We start from the raw sequence: 21,879 nt of genomic DNA, 5'->3' as shown, positions 1-21,879 counted from the left end.
TATTATAGATAAATGTTATTCCACATTACTTTCATTTGTTTGTTATACTTAGTTTGGTCTTGATTTTCATGTTGTTAGTTGCTCTTTTAGTGAGTTTTATCTATTTTTGAAATCTCAGGTTTGTTTTTAAGTTCTTCTGCATATATTATATCTACCGCCAGTGCAACTGCCTCTAACATCTAAGCATTCTCTGTAGTGCTATTAGTGTTCATGAATTGTTTAATACTCTTTTTACCACAGAAATATTTTATTTCCTTATAGATTCTGAAAGATACTTTTGCTGGAAATGGTAATTTTAGCTGGCATTATTTTATTTCAGTGCCTGGAATTTCTCATTCTAGATCCTCCTTGATTTTAGGGTCTGAGTTAAGAAGTCAGAAATTAGTCTTATTGTTTTGCCTATAACTGTGACCTAATGTGTTTCTCTTACAGTTTTTAATATTATTCCCTTATTTTCCTAAATTAGACATTTTTTATTAGGTGTGTTAGAGAGTTTCTTTTTTATCTTGTATATTTGAGGTTCTAAATGCCTTATATATATGGGTGTCAATCCCATTTCTGAGGGGGGGGGAATTTTTCTGCTATTCTCCCTCTGAAGAGGCCTTTAATAATTTTAGCCTGTATCTCCATGTTCTATTCAGGTGACTCAAAGGAATGATCTCTTGATTTTGTCCAAGAATTCTTGCATATTTTGGTTATGGTCTTTATTTTTTTTCCTTCCTTGCATACTGAGTATTCAGGTTAATATATATTGTCTTAAAGTCCTGAAATTCTGTCTTCAAGGTCTGAAATTCTGTTCTCTATGAACTCTATTCTGCTGGTGATACTCTCAAGTGAATTTTTAATTAAATTCATTGTATGTTTAATTTTCTGAAATTTTGATTGGTTTCTTATCAATATACCTATTTCTTTATTCAGATGGACTTTCACAACCTGTATTTGCTCTCTTAATTTGTTCCTTGGTCTTTTTGTTCATGAAACATTGTTACAATGAGTTTTTATAGTCTTTTCTGGAATTTCATACATTCACATATCATGAATTTCTTTACTGAGGAATTGTGAATTTGAGGAGAGATTTGTTTGCCCATTTCCTCATGTTTTCAAAGGTCTTGGACTTATGCCTTTGTAGAGATGAATTCCTCTTCCTTTTTTATACACATATTTTGGTGTATGGTTATCTTTTGTTATATTTCTCTGTTTTTGTTTTATGTGTAACTGGCCAGAAATGAGACCCCTTTCTTTTTGTTCCTATTTGAGACCAGATTATTGGTTTGGGGTTTTTTTGTCTACTCTATTCTATGTGTTGAAGTATTGTTGAGGCTCAAGTTTATGTACGGAAAAAGCGTTGCTGTTACTAGTCTTAGGTATGGTGTTACTTAGCAGCAGGTCTCTACTCTGTGAACTGCAAGTGTCCCAATCACTTCCCAGCCCCTCTTAGAGAAAGGGGGATCAAAGAATAGCAATAATGTACCATTTAGAATAAATGTCCATTTATAACACTAATTAAATGATGAATGATGAGGTCAGCATTTAGCATCAATACCAACAATAAATAACCATGAACTACATCAGACATTAGACAGAAGGTGTCTACTATGTCATCCACTATATTAATAATCACACCATGAATGTGGTATAAATTACATAAAATATATATTTATATGATAGTAAAATTACAGTTTCTTAAACAAGGAGAAAACATGGTAGGAAAGCAAGAGAAAGTTTGAAATATTTTAAAAATAAACAAAGGAGAAGCAGGGGATAGGTAACAGATGACAGCTATAAAAATAGAGAGATAAAAATAACTAAAAATAATAAAGGAAAGAAATACTGGATGAATCAACAGGAAAATTTGGCTATTAATAGGGAAGAGAGTGAAGAAGAGATAATAAGAGGAACAAACAACAAGATAAAAACAAAGAAACAAACATAAGACCCAAACAAACAAAATCCATATAAAATTTTACCCCAGTAAAGTCAAATCAAGGCTAAATAATAAATGGGTAAAGTAAAGATGGATTCCTCTTCCTTTTTATATACACATATTTTGTGTATATTAAAAAGAGATAAATTTAAGCAATTAAATTTAATCAATTAAAAATAATAAAATTATATAAATGCATATATATGTATGTATATATTCAGATAATTTTATTTATATAATATATATATATTATATATATATAATATATATATATATATACACACAGCATCACACGGATTGAAAAAAGTTAAAAATTTAATAATAATGTAAAATAAAACTTAAAAAGGAAAAGGACCTGCAATGATTGTGGTCCTTTAAAAAAAAAGGAAAAGGAGAAGGAATAAGACAAAAAGTTCTCAATGAGAAACTAAGCACTTGCTTCCATTAAGATGATCAACACTGTTGACAAGGAGGATGTTTATTGCTTATGTTGTTGAATCTTTCTGTTTATTTGTTTATATATTTAGTAATTTATTAATGGGTTCTGTGACCCTTGGATCAAGGGCTGGGGGTTGTTAAGTGCCACTTCTATGTATCTCATCAAGCTACCAGCCATGTGGCCAGGAGCCAAAGCTGCCAAATCAGGTCTGTCTCATCTGACCATATAAGCTGGAAAAAACTGGGGAATGCTGATACATGATGCACTTCCATAGTGGGACTGGTGCAGAGTTCTAAATTGAAAGTTCCAGAAGGTGAGGTTTAACCTTGGCTGACCTTTGAAATTCTGTCAGTGGGTATTTGAGACCTGATCCACACCCACTTTTACTGGGCAAATCTCAATTTCTGTTAGATATCTGGGTCTCAGGGATTTCCTCCAAATTCCATCTTTAGGGTGAGGAACCTAAACCTCCATCAGCCTCATTTATTCACTGGAAATGGATAATAATTGCCCAGTATCAGACCTGAAGTCCTGGAGTGCAGACATGCATGTCTACCTGGTTACTGCATCCTTTGAGTTGTTCATATGGGATGCCAGCTACAAAGGGAGACCTTTCTCTTCAGTATCTTGAAACTGGATTGTCCTGGTAACAATTCTCAGTGGACATATTTTAATCACATTGGTCCAGGCACAATCTGGACCCCATGATAGGCAACTGTGGGGTCAGGAAAGTGACTGTCTTTTGGGGTTTCCAGTCTGCTATTTCTGCTCGCTGCCTCTAGGCCACTTAAAATAGGTCCCTGATGTCCTGAACATGGGCTGAATGGTTTGGTTGTGTTTCACTCAACACTTTTTCCCATCATCCCTGGGCCACAGAAGATCCGATTTTCCACAGGTTGGCTGTGGAAAAGTTGGTGCATCTCTAACGTATTCTTTCTTATTTTATGTTCAAAATCTCCAGTTTTCTGTTTCTTTATGATTATTTTATTGTCCAATGTAGAATTTTAGTGAATTCCTGTAGTGGGTACCTTGCTTAAGTGCAGTCTTTCCACTGATTAAATCTTCTGTTGAGTAACTGCTAGGGAGTGCACTTTTCCTCTATTCTTCCATCTTCTGACTCACAGAGTATACTTGAAATAATTTATCTTAAAGCCATAATGACCAGGGCTCAGTTGCCTCTGTATAAATCCTCAGATAAACTACTGTGATCAACAGAGGTACTAGCTAAGATAGAGAGGAATACAAAATGAAACTAATAAGAAGACAGTGGATATAATTCGTGGACCTGAGGTCAGTTGCAGTGGTAGTTATATTTCATAAGTTCCATCTAGACCACTATAAACCTGTAAGAACTCTGCCAGAATTCATTCAAAGAGTGGATCTGAACATTTAAAGGAGTATACAATATAGGAAATTAAAATGTCCTGCTCAGAGCCCACTTGCAAAATAAAGGCATAATCTCAGGGGCTAGATATGATATTGCAGACAGAGGTCATCTAGAATTCCCCCTTTGCTTCATTTAAATGTATGATCCCTTTCCAGTGAGCTTACATTCATCACTGATTAACTGAGAGATTTAGTTTGGCCTCTTTCCTCAAATCAGAATGTCTCTCAATTATCATCTCATATCTAATAGTCCTTGTAGGGTCCAATGATACTTAGGAAGAGTTAGAATTGCAACTTGACATTTCATTCTCATCAGTCATGATTCCTCCCCTTTCCTTTCAAAGATGTTGACACAAAAATCCTAATAAACCTCCTCTGAATAATAATCTCCATTTCTGAGTCTGCTTCCTGGGCAAGTCCATCATCAAAATGTATTTTAGAATTGGTAGTCACATGCATGTACACACACATAGTCATACTTCACCAATATATCCCTACTATGAGGCAATTATATAAGCATGATTAAATGTCAATAAATCAGGAATACTTGTCTAAGCAGAACACTGCAGGCAAACAAAGCAAATAAAAATTTTTAGAAAGTGTCAATGCTTTAAAGACAAATGACTCCATGCTCTGAGATTAAAGGTTTAATGCAAGCAACTTACCAATAGCCTGGCTGGCCTCTTTCATGCCTGGTACCAAAGTATCATGTTCACAGCATTAAATTCTGCCTTTCTAATGGTCAGCAAGTTCACAGAGTCAGAAATGGCAGTTTCTGCAGTGTTGGTCCAAGATCATCCATGCTGCTAAGCATGTACTTAGCCTTCATATGTTCCACCATATCTACTCTATTGAGGACCCTTTACATAAAAAATGAACTGAGTACCATCCACACATTTGGATCAAAGCCCTTATTTCCGTAAAATTCATATACATCCGTATCTTAACTCATTCCTCTTTCTAAATAAAGGAAACTATCAAATGTGCTGTGCACAATTATGCCCACTAAAAGAGTTTTCCCTCCTAGTGTCTTTTGGGCAACACTAAATTGGACTATACTGCAGCATTTGTTCACTGGAAAATTGAAGACTGACTAATGGGGGTGATGGTAAGTGTCTCATTAGGGGTTTCTTCTTCCTGCCTAAGAGGATGTAAGCCACCCTAAAACTTAAATCTCAAATAATAGTGAATAGCAAAACACAAATAGTCAGATATATATTTACAAAAGTGAACCCCTGATAGATCTAGTCCACATGTATGCTAGAACTAGACAAAGAAAAGATGGCTCTGGTGGTTTATTTCAAGGTCACATCAAAGGCAGGGATGAGGTTTCAGGATCGGAGTCTTGTTTCATGATGTCTTGCAGTCAGCAGGTTGATAGACCTCTTGATAGGTCACACCCATCTCAAGATGCTGTGTGGGCCACTGCAGAGCAGGATAGAAATTCACACTGTCCCAAGGCAATTGACCAGAGAAAATCTCCACTGGTCATTCCCAGATACCAAATGTTTCTCTCCACTAGGCTTCCATGTGTGGGAACCCACATGCAATCCATGGATTGCTCATGACAGCTGACCATTTTTAAAAGTACTAAGTGAGATTCTTATTCTTCCAGTACTTGGTCAATTGGGAATCCAGTGAGAACATAGATGTGAATCGAGAGCCTAGCACTGATGGAACAACAGTAGGTGATAGATGGCAGGGTCACTAGTTGAGATAACTTAATCAAAATAAACTCTATTTGCTATAAATTCATCCCTTGCTCTCCACTTAAAGTTAATAACCTTTTCAGTCACCTAACAAAGAGTCCATAGTAGAATACTTTGGTGTGGTATATGCTGCCTTCAACTCTATTGAATTCCATGAAGAATCATGCCTCTTTTCTTCAATAAGTAATAAAAACATTTTCTTTAATAAAAGTATTTTAATTAAATAAAATATTAATATTAAAGAAATAGTAAAAAAGGTTATTTAACCTCTAAAGTTCCACTAATGTAGTGGTCTTAAATCTGTGTAGGGTTAATGTCTCACTCTGGCACTCAAACATCTTGACATTTCCTACTCATTTGGTTTGATTAGGATACTGCCATCAATATAGGGGAATGTATATTTTCTGTAAAAGGATATTCAAAATCCTTTCAGAGTATATTTTGTCTGAAAAGAAAGTTAACATGGCTCCAAGGTTAGACAATAAATTTGAACTATAATACTTCCCACAGAAATGTAAATTGCTTTTGATTCTTTTTACTGATTGGGATTAAAAATGATCCCTTCAACATATAAACAACTTGCCACAGACTGTATTAATTTTTTTCTGGTAAAGGTTCTACAACTGATACAACAGCTACAATTGGGGAAACCATTTGTTAAATGTTCAATGCACTTTTATCTACTATAGTTCCTCTAAATTTTCATCCTTTGTATTTTAAAGACTGGAATAAAAACTATGTATTTTTTTTATTGAGGATTCGTTATTGCTTCTGATCTTGGAAGAGAAGTGCAATTTTATGAATATTCTCTCGGCTCTTAGTGCATTATGGCATCAATGAGAGAGTTTTTTTATCTGTTAAGTATATTCTGTTTTCATAATCATTCATAGATCCAGGAAATAACCATTGGTAGGTCTAGAAACCCACTGGAATAGTTACTCTTTGGACTTAAACCAGGATCCTATATGTCTCCTGTTTTCTGTAACCCTCTATCTAGCAGTCATGATGATATTTTCTGTGCCCTAATATTAGTAACACTTAGCCCCTATGTTAATCAGTTCTCAAGATTTTTATCTCAGTATCTGTTTTTGTCTTGGATAATTACTCTGGTAATGACTCTAGATACCTACAAGGAAATATTTGTTGGAATATTTATCTTATAGTTTTGAAGTGGCATCCTAAAATTCTTTAAAAGACTTTCTCTCCTTTTTAATTGATAGTATATAAGTCTGGGAACTGGCCTAGATAAGAAACCTGTTGAAAGATCTTTTGGTTTGTTTGTTCCTTTTTTATTGCAGTTTCCATTTCTGTTTTATCAAGTTGCAAGATACATAACTCAAGCAGCTCTAAATCTATTGAAGTGCTAAAAATATTATAGGCTATTAGCCTTCAACACAGACCTTTGTGGGTCAAAGCATTCTGGCTTCTGATCACACCCTGCTCTTCATTATATTTAGATAGTTCCTGATAGTTAAAAGCTGTCATCTGGTTTCTATATATTTGAAATCATCCTGAAATTAGAGAGACTAATTCCATGAAAACATTGTCTATTGTCAATTTATTGACATCACACTTCTCAAAGTTACCATGCCTCTTTAACTATTACATCCCCTCTTCTTCTAATAAAAGGAGTTGTCTCTAGAACAATACAAAGAGTACATATCTCATTATGCTCTTAAGGCAACTTCATTTCATTCTTCATAGATACCATTATATCAAAATTTTAATAAGCTACTTCTGAAGTAGATTAAAACTGGATTCAGTATTCTTTTCCAGAAATGTCATTGGGAAGTCAGGGAAGAGTACTTGTATGTCTATAAACTTTCTTTTATCCAGTTTTAAATACTATATCCCCCCTAAAAAGAGTCCTGGTGGTTTTTGTTAAATCCTGCAATTTTTAGAATAAGGTATTACTTTCTTGTTGAAGGAAACATTAGCATTGCTTTGGGGTGTTAAATGAAGGCAGTGAGATTTTGAAGACTGTAGTACCTTGTGAGGAATCTGTCTCAGGTAAAGCTTTGCATTATTTCCAGGCCAGTGGAGGATTCTCTCTACCAGTCTGGGGGAGACAGCTTCAGTCAGTTTGGAAGGATCAAAGCAATATGGAAATACTTTTTTTTGAGCAACTATACATATATCCACCATCCTAAGTCCCAATGTATGGCCTCTTCCCTTTTAGGGCCCTCACTTTAGCACAAAAGCCCTGTTGAGCATATGCATTTTGTCTCTTGTTTGTTTGTCTTTTTTTTTTCCTTTACCTCTGTGGCCCTCATAGTTAAAGCCTAGGTCTTATTTCCAATAGTCTCGGTTAGGATGGGGAATTAGGTGCAAATAACTGATTCAGAAGGAGATTTTAGGAACAAGAATGAGGGAAAAGGAGAGTGAAACAGGTAAAATATACAAGAAACACAGGGATATAATAGGTAGGTTGTATGCAATGGGAACTCAGTTCTCTCAGGATCATCCTAGAAAAGAATCTTTTTACCTGAAGTAAGAGTGGTCGAAGGATTTAACCACTCACTACCATCCTCAATGATTGAGGGTTTCCCCAGAGTCATTAAATCTCTTGCACTTCTAGGCATCACTTGATATTGTTCCAAAAGTTTTCCCAAGGTATCAGACAAGGCCATGGGGCAGAGAGGGAAGATATACACAATGTGATGCGATACATCACTGACAGTAGGTGTGAGACTAATCTGAGTTCACACAGAACTCTTCACTGCTGTTCTGCTGGAATTAACTGGGCTAAGGAGATGAGCTGCACCGGCACCAGAGTCACCTACTTTACGAGGTGAAATGTAGATGCTGTACTCTACGTTTGTAACTGCAGTAATCAGAATGAACTGGCTTTCTGTATAAACTCCCTTCTGAAAAGCAGAGGAGGTGAGCTGAAAAAAATCACAGGGACAATAGGTATTTGCAGAAAGAAGACAATCTCAACAGAAATGAAGATGAAGAGGATTCTTGCATCTTGCATAGTGAAAACCAGCTAAGACTGTCAATTAATCAAAAAATTTAAAAAATAGTTGATGTGAGGAAAAATACATTTCCTCAAATGATTAGAAATTAACGCGGAACTGGAAGGGATAAAGTAGAGGGATAGACATATAGATATATAGAATTAGATGCAGATATATAGACACCAGTATTAGAAAACAAACTAGCAAGGAAGAACAATCTGAACAAATAAAAACTATAAACCAGATGTTGTTTGCTATGAAGTGTATTTTAAAAATTAAAAGATGGAATAAGAAGCTGTTAATTTTGAAAATGAGAAAAAATTACTGAACTGAGATTCTTTAAAAAAATCAAACTACTCTTTCCCCAATAGTATCAAACTCAAATTTAAAACAAAAGTACCAACTAATTTTTTTAAAAAAAATTCTACAGAAACAATAGCACAGAAAAGATAAAAAAGTCAGAGATAATGTATAGATTTTCTGGAATGCATGGACTAGCAAAGAAAATTTGAATAACATAAAAAATGACAAAATTCAAACTGTAAGAGATCAATGCATCTAAATGCCATGAAAAGAAAAATACTTGTATTGAGTGTAATGTGTATATTAATATTCTTTAATGATGAGAATTATTAGTTGTGAAAATTTTAACTGAATCTGCTTCTAGTACACAGATCAAGGTAAGAGTATAACTATGGAATGTGTTGTAAATATTACTTTATGTCAGTTTTTCTTAGGCATAATATATTATTTTAATGATTTTAATATCTTCCTTGTAAGTTTTTTGTTTTCTATAGAATACTTTTTCTATTATTTTCATCATCACCTATTTTGAATAATTTAAAAACATACAAGTATATTAGAATATAAATTTAGGTTATTAAACAGGAAAATATCCTCTAAAAACAGAGAACATGAAATACTACAATAAATGATCAAGTCGTATTCTTCATTGAATTAAGAGGATATTATTACAGATATGTCTGCTTTGAAGAAGACATATGCCTAACTTATAAAGAAAGAGAAGCGGGTCTGGGATTATATCTCAGTGGGAGAGTACCTTGTCTAGCATGTGAGGCCCTGGGTTCAATACTCAGCACTGCAAAAAATAAACAGATAGATAGATAGATAGATAGATAGATAGATAGATAGATAGATAGATAGATAGAGGTATTGTGTTTATCTACAACTAAGAAAACTTTTTAAAGAGGTTACATTTATTTATGAAGCTTTTTTGCAAAGAAGGTAACTTAGAAATACAATACTCTATTTTTCTAAATGTTATTTTTACTCACACTCTGCAAAACATTGGTTATATATTTTGGTGTTCTGCCCTGGAAAAAAAATTCTTTGAATATCATCATCATCATTATCACTATGGCTAACAGAGAGGTTGCATGGCTACTATGTGCCAGGGGTTCATTTTAGTATTTTTTTTTTGTGGCTTCACATTTAAGTCTTCAAACAATTGTATGTGGGTTCTATGATTTCTCAATTTTCAGATAGAAATTTTAAGGAGAGAACCAAGTAAGAATGAAATAGTTAAATATGTTTCCTAAGATCACACAGCATAAAGGTGGCTGAAAAACTAAAAGAGAAATTGAAAAGGAGAAATGGAAAAGGGGGAAAAAAGAAGGAGTTAAGAACAAAAAGTGGAGAAGGCAGAAGGGTAAGAGAAATGAAGAAGAGAAGGAAAAACATGAGAGAAAGATGAATTGAGATTCAAAGACAGAAATAAAAGAAACAGAGAGATATGGAAAGGTAATATGCTGTGAACAGTACAATATATATGTACAAAATTATCCAATAAAGTGATAAATGTGTACTCTTTAAGAGCAAAGATGCAGAATATCTAACATTTAGCAAAGTGATTTTCAATAGCAAGTGCTTAGATACTTATGCATAATATTTATAGTGAAGTTATCAAAATTGAAGAAGATGTCAAAGAAGGAAAGAGAGAGAGAATCAATGGTTGATAAAAAAAAATACTAAAGCACTTCACTAAATTTTGTAATTTTTTCCCAAAATACATCAGGTAAAAATCTCATCTTTGATCAGAAAGGAATCAAACAAGCCATACGGCCCTTTTTCCTGTCCCTGAACTGGACTCATCTCAGGCTTTTGAACAAGTACTTTTGATTCATCTCCCAAGGAGGCAATTGCCCCAGAAGCTATGATCACAAGTTGCAATGAGAGCCACAGTGACTTAATCCCCAGGGCTTCTCTCACAAACCTTATTTGGAGAAGGTACTTTTTGGATCATTTTGGTTTTTTATTGCTTGACACTTGCAGGAAATATGGTCATAGTTCTTGTCTCAATGAAGGATCCAAAGCTCCACAGCCCCATGTATTTCTTTCTTTTCAACCTTTCCTTGCTAGATCTGTGTTTTACCAGCAATTGTGTGCCACACATGTTGGTTAATTTATGGGGTCCAGAGAAGACTATCAGCTATATTGGCTGTGCTATTCAACTCTATGTCTTCCTGTGGCTTGGAGCTACTGAGTGTGCCCTTCTTGTTATCATGGCCATGGATCGCTATGTGGCAGTGTGTCATCCACTGCAATATACCACTACCATGCATCCCAGAGTTTGTCTGAAGCTGGCTACCCTTGCCTGGGGAACTGGTCTGGTGCAGTCTTTGGTCCAATCCCCTGCCACCCTCCAGTTACCCTTCTGCTCCAGGATAATAGATGACATCCTGTACGAAGTCCCAGCTCTCATTCATCTCTCCAATACAGATACTACCTATAATGAAACCCAGATGTCCATTGCTAGCATTTTTCTTCTGGTTGTGCCCTTGATCATTATCCTTTCCTCTTATGGTGCTATCATGCATGCTGTACTGAGAATAAAGTCGAATTCAGGACAGAAGAAAGCATTTGGTACCTGTACTTCTCACCTTCTTGTGGTCTCCCTCTTCTATGACACCATCACAGGTGTCTACCTTCAACCCCAAAATCACTGTGCTCTTGAACAGGGCAAGTTTGTCACCCTTTTCTACACAGTAGTAACCCCAACTATTAACCCCTTTATCTACACTCAGAGGAACAAGGAAGTAAAAGGAGCACTAAGAAGATTAGGGAGGAGGACTGGGTTTCCCAGAATAACTAAGAAAGATGATATTTGTTTGCCTATTGCTTAACAAAAAAAAAATGAAACAACTTCATCACAAAAGCTGCAGAACATAGGAAAGAACTATATTTTGTGATTTCAGTGTCAGCCATCAGGAGATACCAATTTTTATACAATATTTTATTATCCTTCAGTCATTGATTAGGCCCTTAATTTCTTCATGATGCTGATTTAGGCACAAGATGGTATAGAAATTAATATATTTAATAGTTATTTTCTTAAAAAGTATATAATATAGTTGAAATGTGGGGGATACGAAAGAAACACAACACTTGCAAAATAAGATACCAAGTAATATATTTCATGCTTTTACATTGATTTCACTTTTTTCATTCTGTGTTTCTCCGAGTTAAGCAAGTGCTTTCATCTAAATGTATTGTCCCAAAAAGATTTCTAAAGTTTTGAGACACAGACTTTAAGAAAAAAAACCCTTGTATTTACTTCTATAATTTAATCTAATGTATCTTTGTTCTGAATTGCTTCTGTCTCTCTGCCTCAATATAACATCATTGCCATTTAATGCACTTAACTCTACCCAAAAAAAAAGTGTAACTAATCACACTTACTGTTCCCTGATGTCATTACTCTAAGAATCTATGTCCACATTTCTAAATTTTTGGATTGATATTCTGAACCCTTGATTAAAGCACTTGGCTTTTGTTTGTTTTTTTCTTCATTCATTCGGTGTCCCTATTTTAACAAAATGTCTCATTTTATCAAATTCAATTCTTATTCATTTTTCATGTAGATATTCATTGATTTCCTATTATGCACCTATTGTGCAAGAGATACTAGACTATAGAATGGCAGATACAACATACAAAATCATCAACATCTTGGAGCTATGTTCAAATGGCGGACACAGATATTAACCAAAATAATTTTTACTTAGTAGAGAGAGGATTGCTTCTTAATGTCTGCCTGTGGCTCATTACTATGCTACCTGCTTTTTGTCTTTTAAATATTATTCAACAAAGAACTACTTATTGGGCTGGAATTGTAGTTCCTTGGAAAAGTGCTTGCCTAGCATGTGTGAGGCCCTGGGTTCAATTCTCAGCAATCGCATAAATAAACAAAATAAAGGTCCATTGATAACAAAAAATATTTTTAAAAAAGATCTACTTATTGCTGCTTTAAAGTGTCTACTACTTTAGTTGGTTTAACTAAAATCATGACTCAGACTTGTTGACTATCCTGTATGGATTTTCTGATCTACTGAGTTCATTCTTCAGCTGATCCCTGTACACTGTTGCCTACACTGTGTTCAGACATTATTCCCACTCATGTTCAAAAGGAACTACTACATATTTCTGATTGGATATGTCACATTAAATTTTTAAAGTTGAATTGTTATTTGCAAACCAAAACTAAACTGGTCATAAAAATATAGTGCAATCACTATGAGGATGCTTCGTGATTTCTCACAGCCTAAGAGACACCAATTTTTATACAATATTTTGTTATCCTTCTTTTCAGTTGCAAGAAATACAGGGAGTAGTTGAGAAGAAAACTAGGACAGAAAGTGAATTGGACAATTTTACTTCCAGATTGTGGAGCTGGAGTAACTCTGTGGGAAGACTAAGTTTATGAGTCAGCATTATAATGTGTACTGAGGGTGAAAGGTGGCAACTACCTTGGAAATGGAAGAAAAAGATGTTACATGTTCAAAAATTCATCCTACTTTTGTGGTACTTCAGAATAATAACTAGGGCTTTGGCATAGAAGGAAGCTGGGTCATTTAATGGCAAAATTTAAATGCCTGTTGAAAGAAAGAGACTTCAATAAATGACAGCAGCAAGAAGAAAAGGAATAAAGGTGCTTGAATATGAGAATTCATAAGATTCACACAGTTTGTTAAAATTAAGATTTTTTTAGAATTTTTGATTTAGAGAATCAGAACAAGCTTGCCTTAAAATGGCATTTTAATTAACACTCTAAGTGATTCTGATACAGGCTGTCTCCGATCATAGTGTAGGAAATACCTAGAGGGTTGTTCAGCTAAGATGGCATGGGCTTTAGTGAGTCAATGTAGTTTGAAAAGAAGACTGAAAGGAGTAATGGTCTAAAAATGGAATGAAGACAGTAGCTCATTTATCATAATTTGAGATATTGAGGATAGAATTACCTTCTCATGAGGAAGTTCTGAATGAAATGGTTTCATTTGGGAAGAGTCTAATTTCACTGAATGTCAAGTGTAGAAAATTTAAGGTAAGTAATTTGAGAATATGAGCTTATTAATTATGCAGATAGTGCCTTAGAAAGTTTGAGGAGAGAAAGAGGCAGGTGTGGAGATGAGGAGGAGATGCTATTATGGGAATGGAATATAAATATAAATAACTCAGACCTGTTTATAATTTTGGAGGTGACTGTTTATAATTTTGGAGTGATAGGAGGCACTATGGTCTTAGCTTACGTACATGTTTGTCAACATTCATTTTATTTGAATCACGAGTACTATGGAATATAAAGCAACACACAAACACTTTTTTACATATTGATGAACAAATCAGAAAAGTTCTTTCTTCATAGACATTTTAGATAATGATAAATATTTCCTGAGATGAGTGACTAAATAAGAATCCCTTACAATGTAAATTAAAATACCGTTCCAAAAATCAGAAGCTCTAAATCAGAAATTTTAGAGAATCTTAACAAATACATTATTGTCTCTTATAAATTCTCAACATATGACATAAGGACATAATGATTTCTTAGGTCCTTAGGGATGGTTATTTTATGGCTTCAGATAGTTTAGAAATTTCTAGAATGGGTAACAGAAAGCAAAGGAGTATAGCATCATTCTCTAGCTCATGTGTTATATATGGTTAGTTCTGATTATTAATTGGCATTAATCCACCTGAGGTGCTTAACACAGATGATATATTGCCATAGGGCAGAGCATTTGTGCTTTCATGACATTTAATGAGAAAGACTGTGGTCAGCAGCAATTAAGTCTCAAATTCTGTCCTGGGCACCTAATCACCACTAGTCTCCAAATTCATCATGGATGTCATGTGCATGTGTGAGTGTGTGTGTTTGCATGTCTTATTTTCTTTTGTATGTAGCCATATAAATGTAAAAATATGTAAAAGAAGTATCATTTTAAAATGTGACAGTTATGAAAACTATAATACTCTTTTTCACATGGACAATAGGTAAATCATTAAGAGCAGTACGTAAAACAAGCAAATGAGAGTAATAACAGGGAAAAAATCACTACTTATGAGGGATATATTTAAAAGCATGTAATTCATAGATTTTTCAACAATTGGGTTTAAATTTGCCTTGCAGATTTCTTTCTTCCTTACCAAGGTGCTAAACACCCCAGTAACCATATACTTATTCTGCCTATATATTCAGTGCACAGATATATTTTCCATGGCCCTTAGTCCTGTATTTGTTATCTTATACTTCAAAGTGAAATTTAATTGTCAAAAACTATTAAAATCTCCCTTTTATTTCTCATCCTTATAAAATTAGCCATGCCTTCCTTAATTAATTTTATTATTTGATCAGTGTGTTACCTGGGTAATTTATCAGAATTACAGCATGTTTATAAATAGTCACTAGCATTTGAAGATAAGAACATCTTGTTCACCATTGTGCAGTCAGTGGCCAAATGTCTTTACTTACTGTAAGTAAACTATAAAATTCTTAAGGAATAGAAGTTGACATCATTGAAAAGAAATTATGAGTGAGGAATTTGCATTTCCCAGACATCTATATTTGGATCATGGAAGAAGATACAAATTTAAGCCTGTTTCTAAGTCCTACAATAATTTTACCTTAATGGTTCTTTATGTCATGTTCACTGTGTTTGAAATGCAGGCTTTTGGTAAATGATGGTGCCAAGTGAGTTAGAGCAGAAATAATCTGTCCGTCTTAAGTCTTATCCTGTGTTAAGATCAGAGGCTTAACTTTTAATATAATGCCTAAGAGACATGATATTCCTTGAGAACCCTTGGGGTTTTTGTTGTTGTTGTTTTGTAATATTTATTTTTTAGTTTTTTTTAGATGGACACAATGTCTTTATTTTATTTTTATATGGTGCCAAGAATCAAACCCAGTGCCTCACACATGCTAGACCAGCACACTACCACTTGAGCCAAATCCCCAGCCCCGAGAACCCTTGGTTTTTCAATGCCTTATCTGATATATAAGTATGTGTAAATTCTTGGATATTAAGTGTAGCATGCATCAGTATTGATGAATGTATGTCACCATAGAACATTTCAAAATTTTTCATTATGCTTCATCCCAGTCTCATAAAAAAACTTTGATATTTATATTATCATAAGCTACTGTTTTTTTCCTATTCTAGAATAAAAAATCATACATTATGTTTATTTTCCTCTTGGTTTTACACTTATATAATATTTTTGTGATTCATTCATTTTGTAAAAAACTATATATATACTTTTTAAAAATGTATAATACATAAGGAAAAGTATGTGTGAAAGTGTTCAGAGCTTTTATGCTCTTTCAAGACATACCACCTTGCAGGAAACTACATATTCTGCTCTTTAAAAGCCCCTGAGATTTACCAAATACACATGTATATCAAATTATTATTTGTATTGTCAAATAATATAGTAATATATAAATATGACAAATATCTTTATGTACTATTGAATATATTATTAACATATTATAAATATATTTAGGTACTATTGAAAATAGATATAAGATATTTTGCCTATTGATACACTGCTGCAGTCTGGCTGGGCACAAACAATGAGCCACTGAAGCAGGAACAAACTTTATTTCTGAACTGCACCAGCACACTCCACACATGCTCTCAGGAAAATGCCAAAGGTCACGCCATGCAGCTCCTCCCAGGACACACTACACCAACAGGAAATCCCTCCTCTGGAATTCCCTCCTACCACACTTCCCCAACCAATGGACTCTCCAGGAGTCCCACTAAAGCTCCAAAGTAGCAGGTAGAAGCAGACAGCAGCAGTCTAATCTCCAATTGAATGCACATCTTAACATAATCATTATCATCTCAATGGCTTTCTGGGGTCACCTTTCAACCAAAAATGCCATACATCATTCCTACTTGGCTATGGCTCTCAGCATCTTCCTCCTTCTGTTTAATTAAACAACAAGCAATGTGGCTTAGAAACCGTGCCTGTTAGGTTGTTCAATACAACTATGGTCCTTACCTGTCATCGGATGAGCTGACCTCTAGGTGTCAGCCTCCTGTCTTAGGTTGGTACCACTGCAATTGGATCATACCCGTCACTGACTACCGGTCCAGCATACAGTCATACTTATGGATAGGCCTATGCACCAGTGGGGGGGGGGTGAGGTTCTTTGCCTCATCTCTGTTGGCCCCCAAATTTGGCCTTTGCACCAGTGGGGGGTGAGGTTCTTTGCCTCACCTCTGTTGGCCCCCAAATTTTAGACCATCACTAGCAGAAGGGAGGAGGATACAGAAATGCCACAACACTAAGCCAATTGATGGCTCCTTTGAAAAATTGTACCACCGGTGACACCATCAGCAAAGATACTCCAGCATTACCACAATTCACTGTACCAACAGATAGTTCAGAATGTATACAAGTGATACATAGTCCAGGGAAGTTCTTCAAGCAGTTCAAAGCAGATGTATCTATCAATATGTCTTCTTCCTCCCAAAGTAAATCAACTCCTTGATTAAGCATTACTTGTTGAGTTTTTATTCATTGATGCATCAGTTTATACAGTTTACTGTGATAGCTATCAAAGAAGCTGTGGTTTGGTTTCATCTTTGTCTTCATCAGTACTGGGATAAAGATAGGAATTCTGGCAATGATGGCTAAAATAAAAATATGTAACATTCCAACAGGTATTAAGAAAACAATTTTCTGAACAATTTACATTATCCTGAACAGAATTATTAAATATAATGAAAAGGAAAAGTGAAAGTAAACAAATAGATCTGTTAACCTCCTTATTTGTACACATATTAAAACAATCCTCAACAGCTGTTTATGCAATTTAAATTAAACCATTAAAATCACGTGAATAGAAAAAATTCAGATCTACTTTTTCATGAGCGCTCCTCATATATGATATATGGACATACGCACACACATACATACAACACAAAACATAAGTGTGCACACAAACGTACAACACATATGACAACAGTAAAGGCCTTGTAGCTTTACAAAGGTGAAATCTCCATTGCAATGTTTAAAAACTCCACAGTCAAAAAATAAAACTGATCAGAAAAAAACATTAACTTAGGTCTGTCTGAGCTCAAAAACTAAAAAAAGAACTTGATGATGTAGAAAAATACAATAGTAAAATAGATATTGAAAAAAGCATCCTGGTTAATCACTGTCACAGATGTAAGAATAGCCAAGCTGGAGCTCTGGGTATCAGCTGTTATGGATTTCATTCAAATCACGTTCTTTTTGGTCTGTAGAAATTCCTTTGGTTAGTCTCTCTGGAATCCAAATCAGCTGCTCTTCTCCCTGTGGAAACATACAAACAGAACCCCAACTCCAGACACTCACTGGGTCAGGACCTTTCCATTGTCCTGTTAAAATATCCTTTCAAAGTACCTTAGGCTTATATACATTTCTTGGATACATATGCCTTTCCGAAGCACTAAGCCCTGATGAATCCAAATTTTAAAAGTTTAGAACAAAAAGGGTTATTTTCAGTTTATCTTTGGGGGATATATAACCCTTTCCAATTCCCTCTTTTTGCTTTAATAAGTACATTTTAATACTTTGATGAGCTCTTTCAACTATGCCTTGTCCCTGAGGATTGTATGGAATTCCTGTTATGTGAGTAATGTCAAATGATGAACAAAATTGTTTAAAAGAGGTAGAAGTATAACCATGACCATTATCTGTTTTTAACTGTTTTGGAACGCCCACAGTGGCAAAATATTGTAAGCAATGAGCTAAAATATCTTTAGTTTTATCTCTGGCATGAAGGGAGCCCATCAAAAATCCAGAAGAAGTATTAATTGTAACATGCAAATATTTTAATTTTTCAAATTCTGACAAGTGTGTGACATCCATCTGCCAAATATGGTTAGGTATCAATCCTCTAGGATTGACTCTAAGATTAACTTGTGGTAAAAAGGTCACACAATTTTGTCATTGTTTTATTATACATCTGGCTAGTTCCTTAGTTATTTTAAAGTGCTTTTGTAAAGTATTAGCATTGACATGTAACTTTTTATGAAAATTTGTAGCTTCTTCTAGTGTAGATAAAATATGTATGTCATGTGTAGTTTTATCTGCTAAATCATTGCCCAAACTAAGGGCTCCAGGCAATCCTGTATCTGCCCTCATATGTCCTATAAAGAATGGATATTTTCTGTCCCAGAATAGACTTTGTATAGTAGAAAACAAAGAGAAAACAGTAGAGGAAGGAGAAATCCTACCAGCATCTTCAAGGGATACTATAGCATTAACTATATACTGACTATCAGAAAATAAATTAAATACAGAATCTTTAAACATCACAAAAGCTTGTAAAACTGCATTAAGCTCTACCTTTTGAGCTGATTATTTGGGTACTAAAAATTCAAAAGTTTGATCAGGGGTAACTACTTCCTCTGTACCATTATTTGACGCATCAGTGAATATATTTGGAGCAATCATGATAGGTGTTTTTCTTGTCATTTTTGGAAAAACTACAGGATGCGAGGGCCAAAAAGACAACAAAGGATTAGATGGTAAATGTGTATCAAATGAAACATTAGATTTACAGATGATTATTGCCCAAGTATTTAACTCATTAGCTAACTTATCAATTTGATCCATAGTATATGGAGTAATAATTTTATTGGGAGAAATTCCAAACACTCCCTTTGCTGCTTTTATTCCTTTGAGTATTAATTGTCCTAAAACCTCAGGATACCTAATAAGAATAGCGTTAGGAGAAAAAGATAAATGTATCCACAATAATGGACCTTCTTGCCAAAAGTAGAAATATTTTTTGGTAGTACAATAAATAATAAAGGCAAACATATCAATTCTATCCAAATGCATATTTTCCATATATGTTTCAACAATTTTTAATGACTTGCTTGCTTCAGGCGTTAACATGCGGTGTGAATTTGGATCTGATGGACCTTTTAGGATATCAAATAAAGGTCTCAACTCTCCTGTTGGTATGCCTAGATAAGGCCTTATCCAATTTATGTCTCCCAATAACTTTTGAAAGTTGTTAAGTGATTTGAGTTGATCTACTCGTATTTGAATTTATGGTGTATGCACCATGGTTGAGGATAATAGAACTCCTAAATAATTAATTGGAAAATTTAATTGTACTTTATCTATTACTATCTCTAGATTATAATTTTTAATAAATTTGTAAGTGTGGCATAAAATTTTAGCAATGTGTTTTTATCTTTATGTGCTAATAATACATCATCCAAATAGTGAAATATTTGTAGTTCAGGATTTTGATTTCTAAGTGGCTGGATTGCTTTGTTAATATAAATTTGACACATAGTTGGTCTGTTAGCCACCCCTTGAGGGAGTACTTTCCATTCATATCTCTGATCAGGACCTTCATGATTAAGTGCAGGGATAGTAAATGCAAAACTTGGACTATCCTCAGGATGAATTGAAATTGGAAAAAAAAACCAATCTTTAATATCTATAGCTAAAACATACCAGGTTTTTGGCAAAGCAGACAACTGAGGAGTCCCTGACTTGGCAGGTCCCATAATAACCATCTCACTAATAATGGCTCTTAAATCTTGCAATAATCTCCATTTACCAGATGTCTTTTTGATGACAAAAATGGGAGTATTATGGAGAGATATGGAAGATTGTATGTGTTCCTCCACTAATTGTTGTTTGACCAGGTCATGGGCTACATGTATCTTTTCTTTAGTCAGGGGCCACTGAGGAACCCATACTGGTCTTTCTGATTTCCAAGTAATTTTGATTGTCTCAGTGACCCCTTCTGAAAACCCAATTCATGCCTATTTATACCTTGGTCTATTTGAATTGGTGCTGCTATACCTTATTCTTGTTATCCTAATCTTTTTTCTTTCCTAAAACCTTGTCAAGCCCTAGTAGTGGGCACATTTGGATTGATGTTATTTGTTAGTGTCAAACCTAATTGATCTAGGACATCTCATCCCCATAAATTTATAGGAAGTTGATCCAATACATATGGCTGTATAGTTCCTTCACATCCTTCAGGATCCTTCCAATCTAATACCATTGCACTTCTATGGGGATGAGTTGCCACTCTTAAGCCTCGAAGCATTTGAGTGGCTTGTTGTAATGGCCAATGTTTTGGCCATTCTTGACGAGATATGATGCTAAGGTCAGCACCTGTGTCCAGTAGCCTATTAAATTCATGTTATTGAATATTTAGTTTTAGCATGGGGCAAGAATCTAAATTTAAAGAAAGCATAGCCCAATCTACGCCTGTGGAGCCTCATCCCCTGGAACCTCTTTCTACAGTACGACTGGAAAATTTATCATGCATGCTGGGTATTATTAATAACTGTGCTATTCTATCTCCTGGTGAAATTACTGATATACCTCTTGGAAAACTAGCTATAATTTTTATTTCACCGTCATAATCAGGATCAATTACCCCAGGATTTATCATAAGTCCTTTTAGTGTAGAAGAACTGCGTCCCAATAATAAGCCTACTGTTCCTTGGGGAAGAGGTCCTTTTACTCCTGTGGGAATGATTTGAACTCCCATCTCTGGAGTTAATACTGCTCTGGTGGAGGCACAGATGTCTAACCCTGCACTCCCTCTGGTTTATCTGATGAGGGATTTAATGGATTATGTGTCCTGGGCACTACCCTGATGGTGTTGCTAGGTTCCTCCATTTCCTCATATATTTGTGGTTGTGGGCCTCAGAGCATTGGGCCCCCCATTCTGTTTTTTGGCAATGGAGCCCGATACTTTTCTCCACAATATCATGGGTAAACACCTGGTCCTTGTCTGTTTTTTGATAATGGAGTACCCCCTATGGTGGTTTGAGAATGGCATTTATTAGCCCAATGTCTCCCTTTACGGCATCATGGGCAAATACCCTGTATTCTACTCCTTTGATACCTAGCTTTGTTAAACCCTCCTCCTATGCGTCAACTCCTTTTAAAATGTCCTGTTTGTTCACAGTTGTAGCATATTTTTGGCCTGGCATCTAAAGCTTGTTGTACTGCAGCTGCTAAGACTTGTCCTTGTTCAATAATGTCTCTACATTATTTGATATATGTGTTTAAATCTCCATGTTTCCATGGTCAAATGACCTCTCTGCAGCAACAATTTGCTTGCTCAAAAGCCAGTTGTTTTATTAATGATATTGCTTCTTCTGTATCCCCAAAAACTCTATCAGC

The 21,879-nt window shown here is 34.8% G+C and overlaps 1 protein-coding gene across 1 annotated transcript; it reads left to right on the top strand.

Moving 5' to 3' along the window:
• The first annotated feature begins 10,591 nt into the window (after nt 1-10,591).
• On the top strand, nt 10,592-11,561 carry LOC101966191 (olfactory receptor 2H2). The gene is given in 3 exon segments (XM_005338852.2): nt 10,592-10,628; nt 10,631-10,675; nt 10,678-11,561. Coding segments are annotated over 3 exon segments (966 nt in total).
• The last annotated feature ends 10,318 nt before the right edge of the window (nt 11,562-21,879 follow it).

The sequence above is a fragment of the Ictidomys tridecemlineatus genome, chromosome 8 (genome assembly GCF_052094955.1).
Source record: "Ictidomys tridecemlineatus isolate mIctTri1 chromosome 8, mIctTri1.hap1, whole genome shotgun sequence".
Lineage (NCBI taxonomy): Eukaryota > Metazoa > Chordata > Mammalia > Rodentia > Sciuridae > Ictidomys > Ictidomys tridecemlineatus.
The sequence above is the reverse complement of the archived record's forward strand: the minus strand, read 5'-3'. Positions and strand labels throughout refer to the sequence as shown.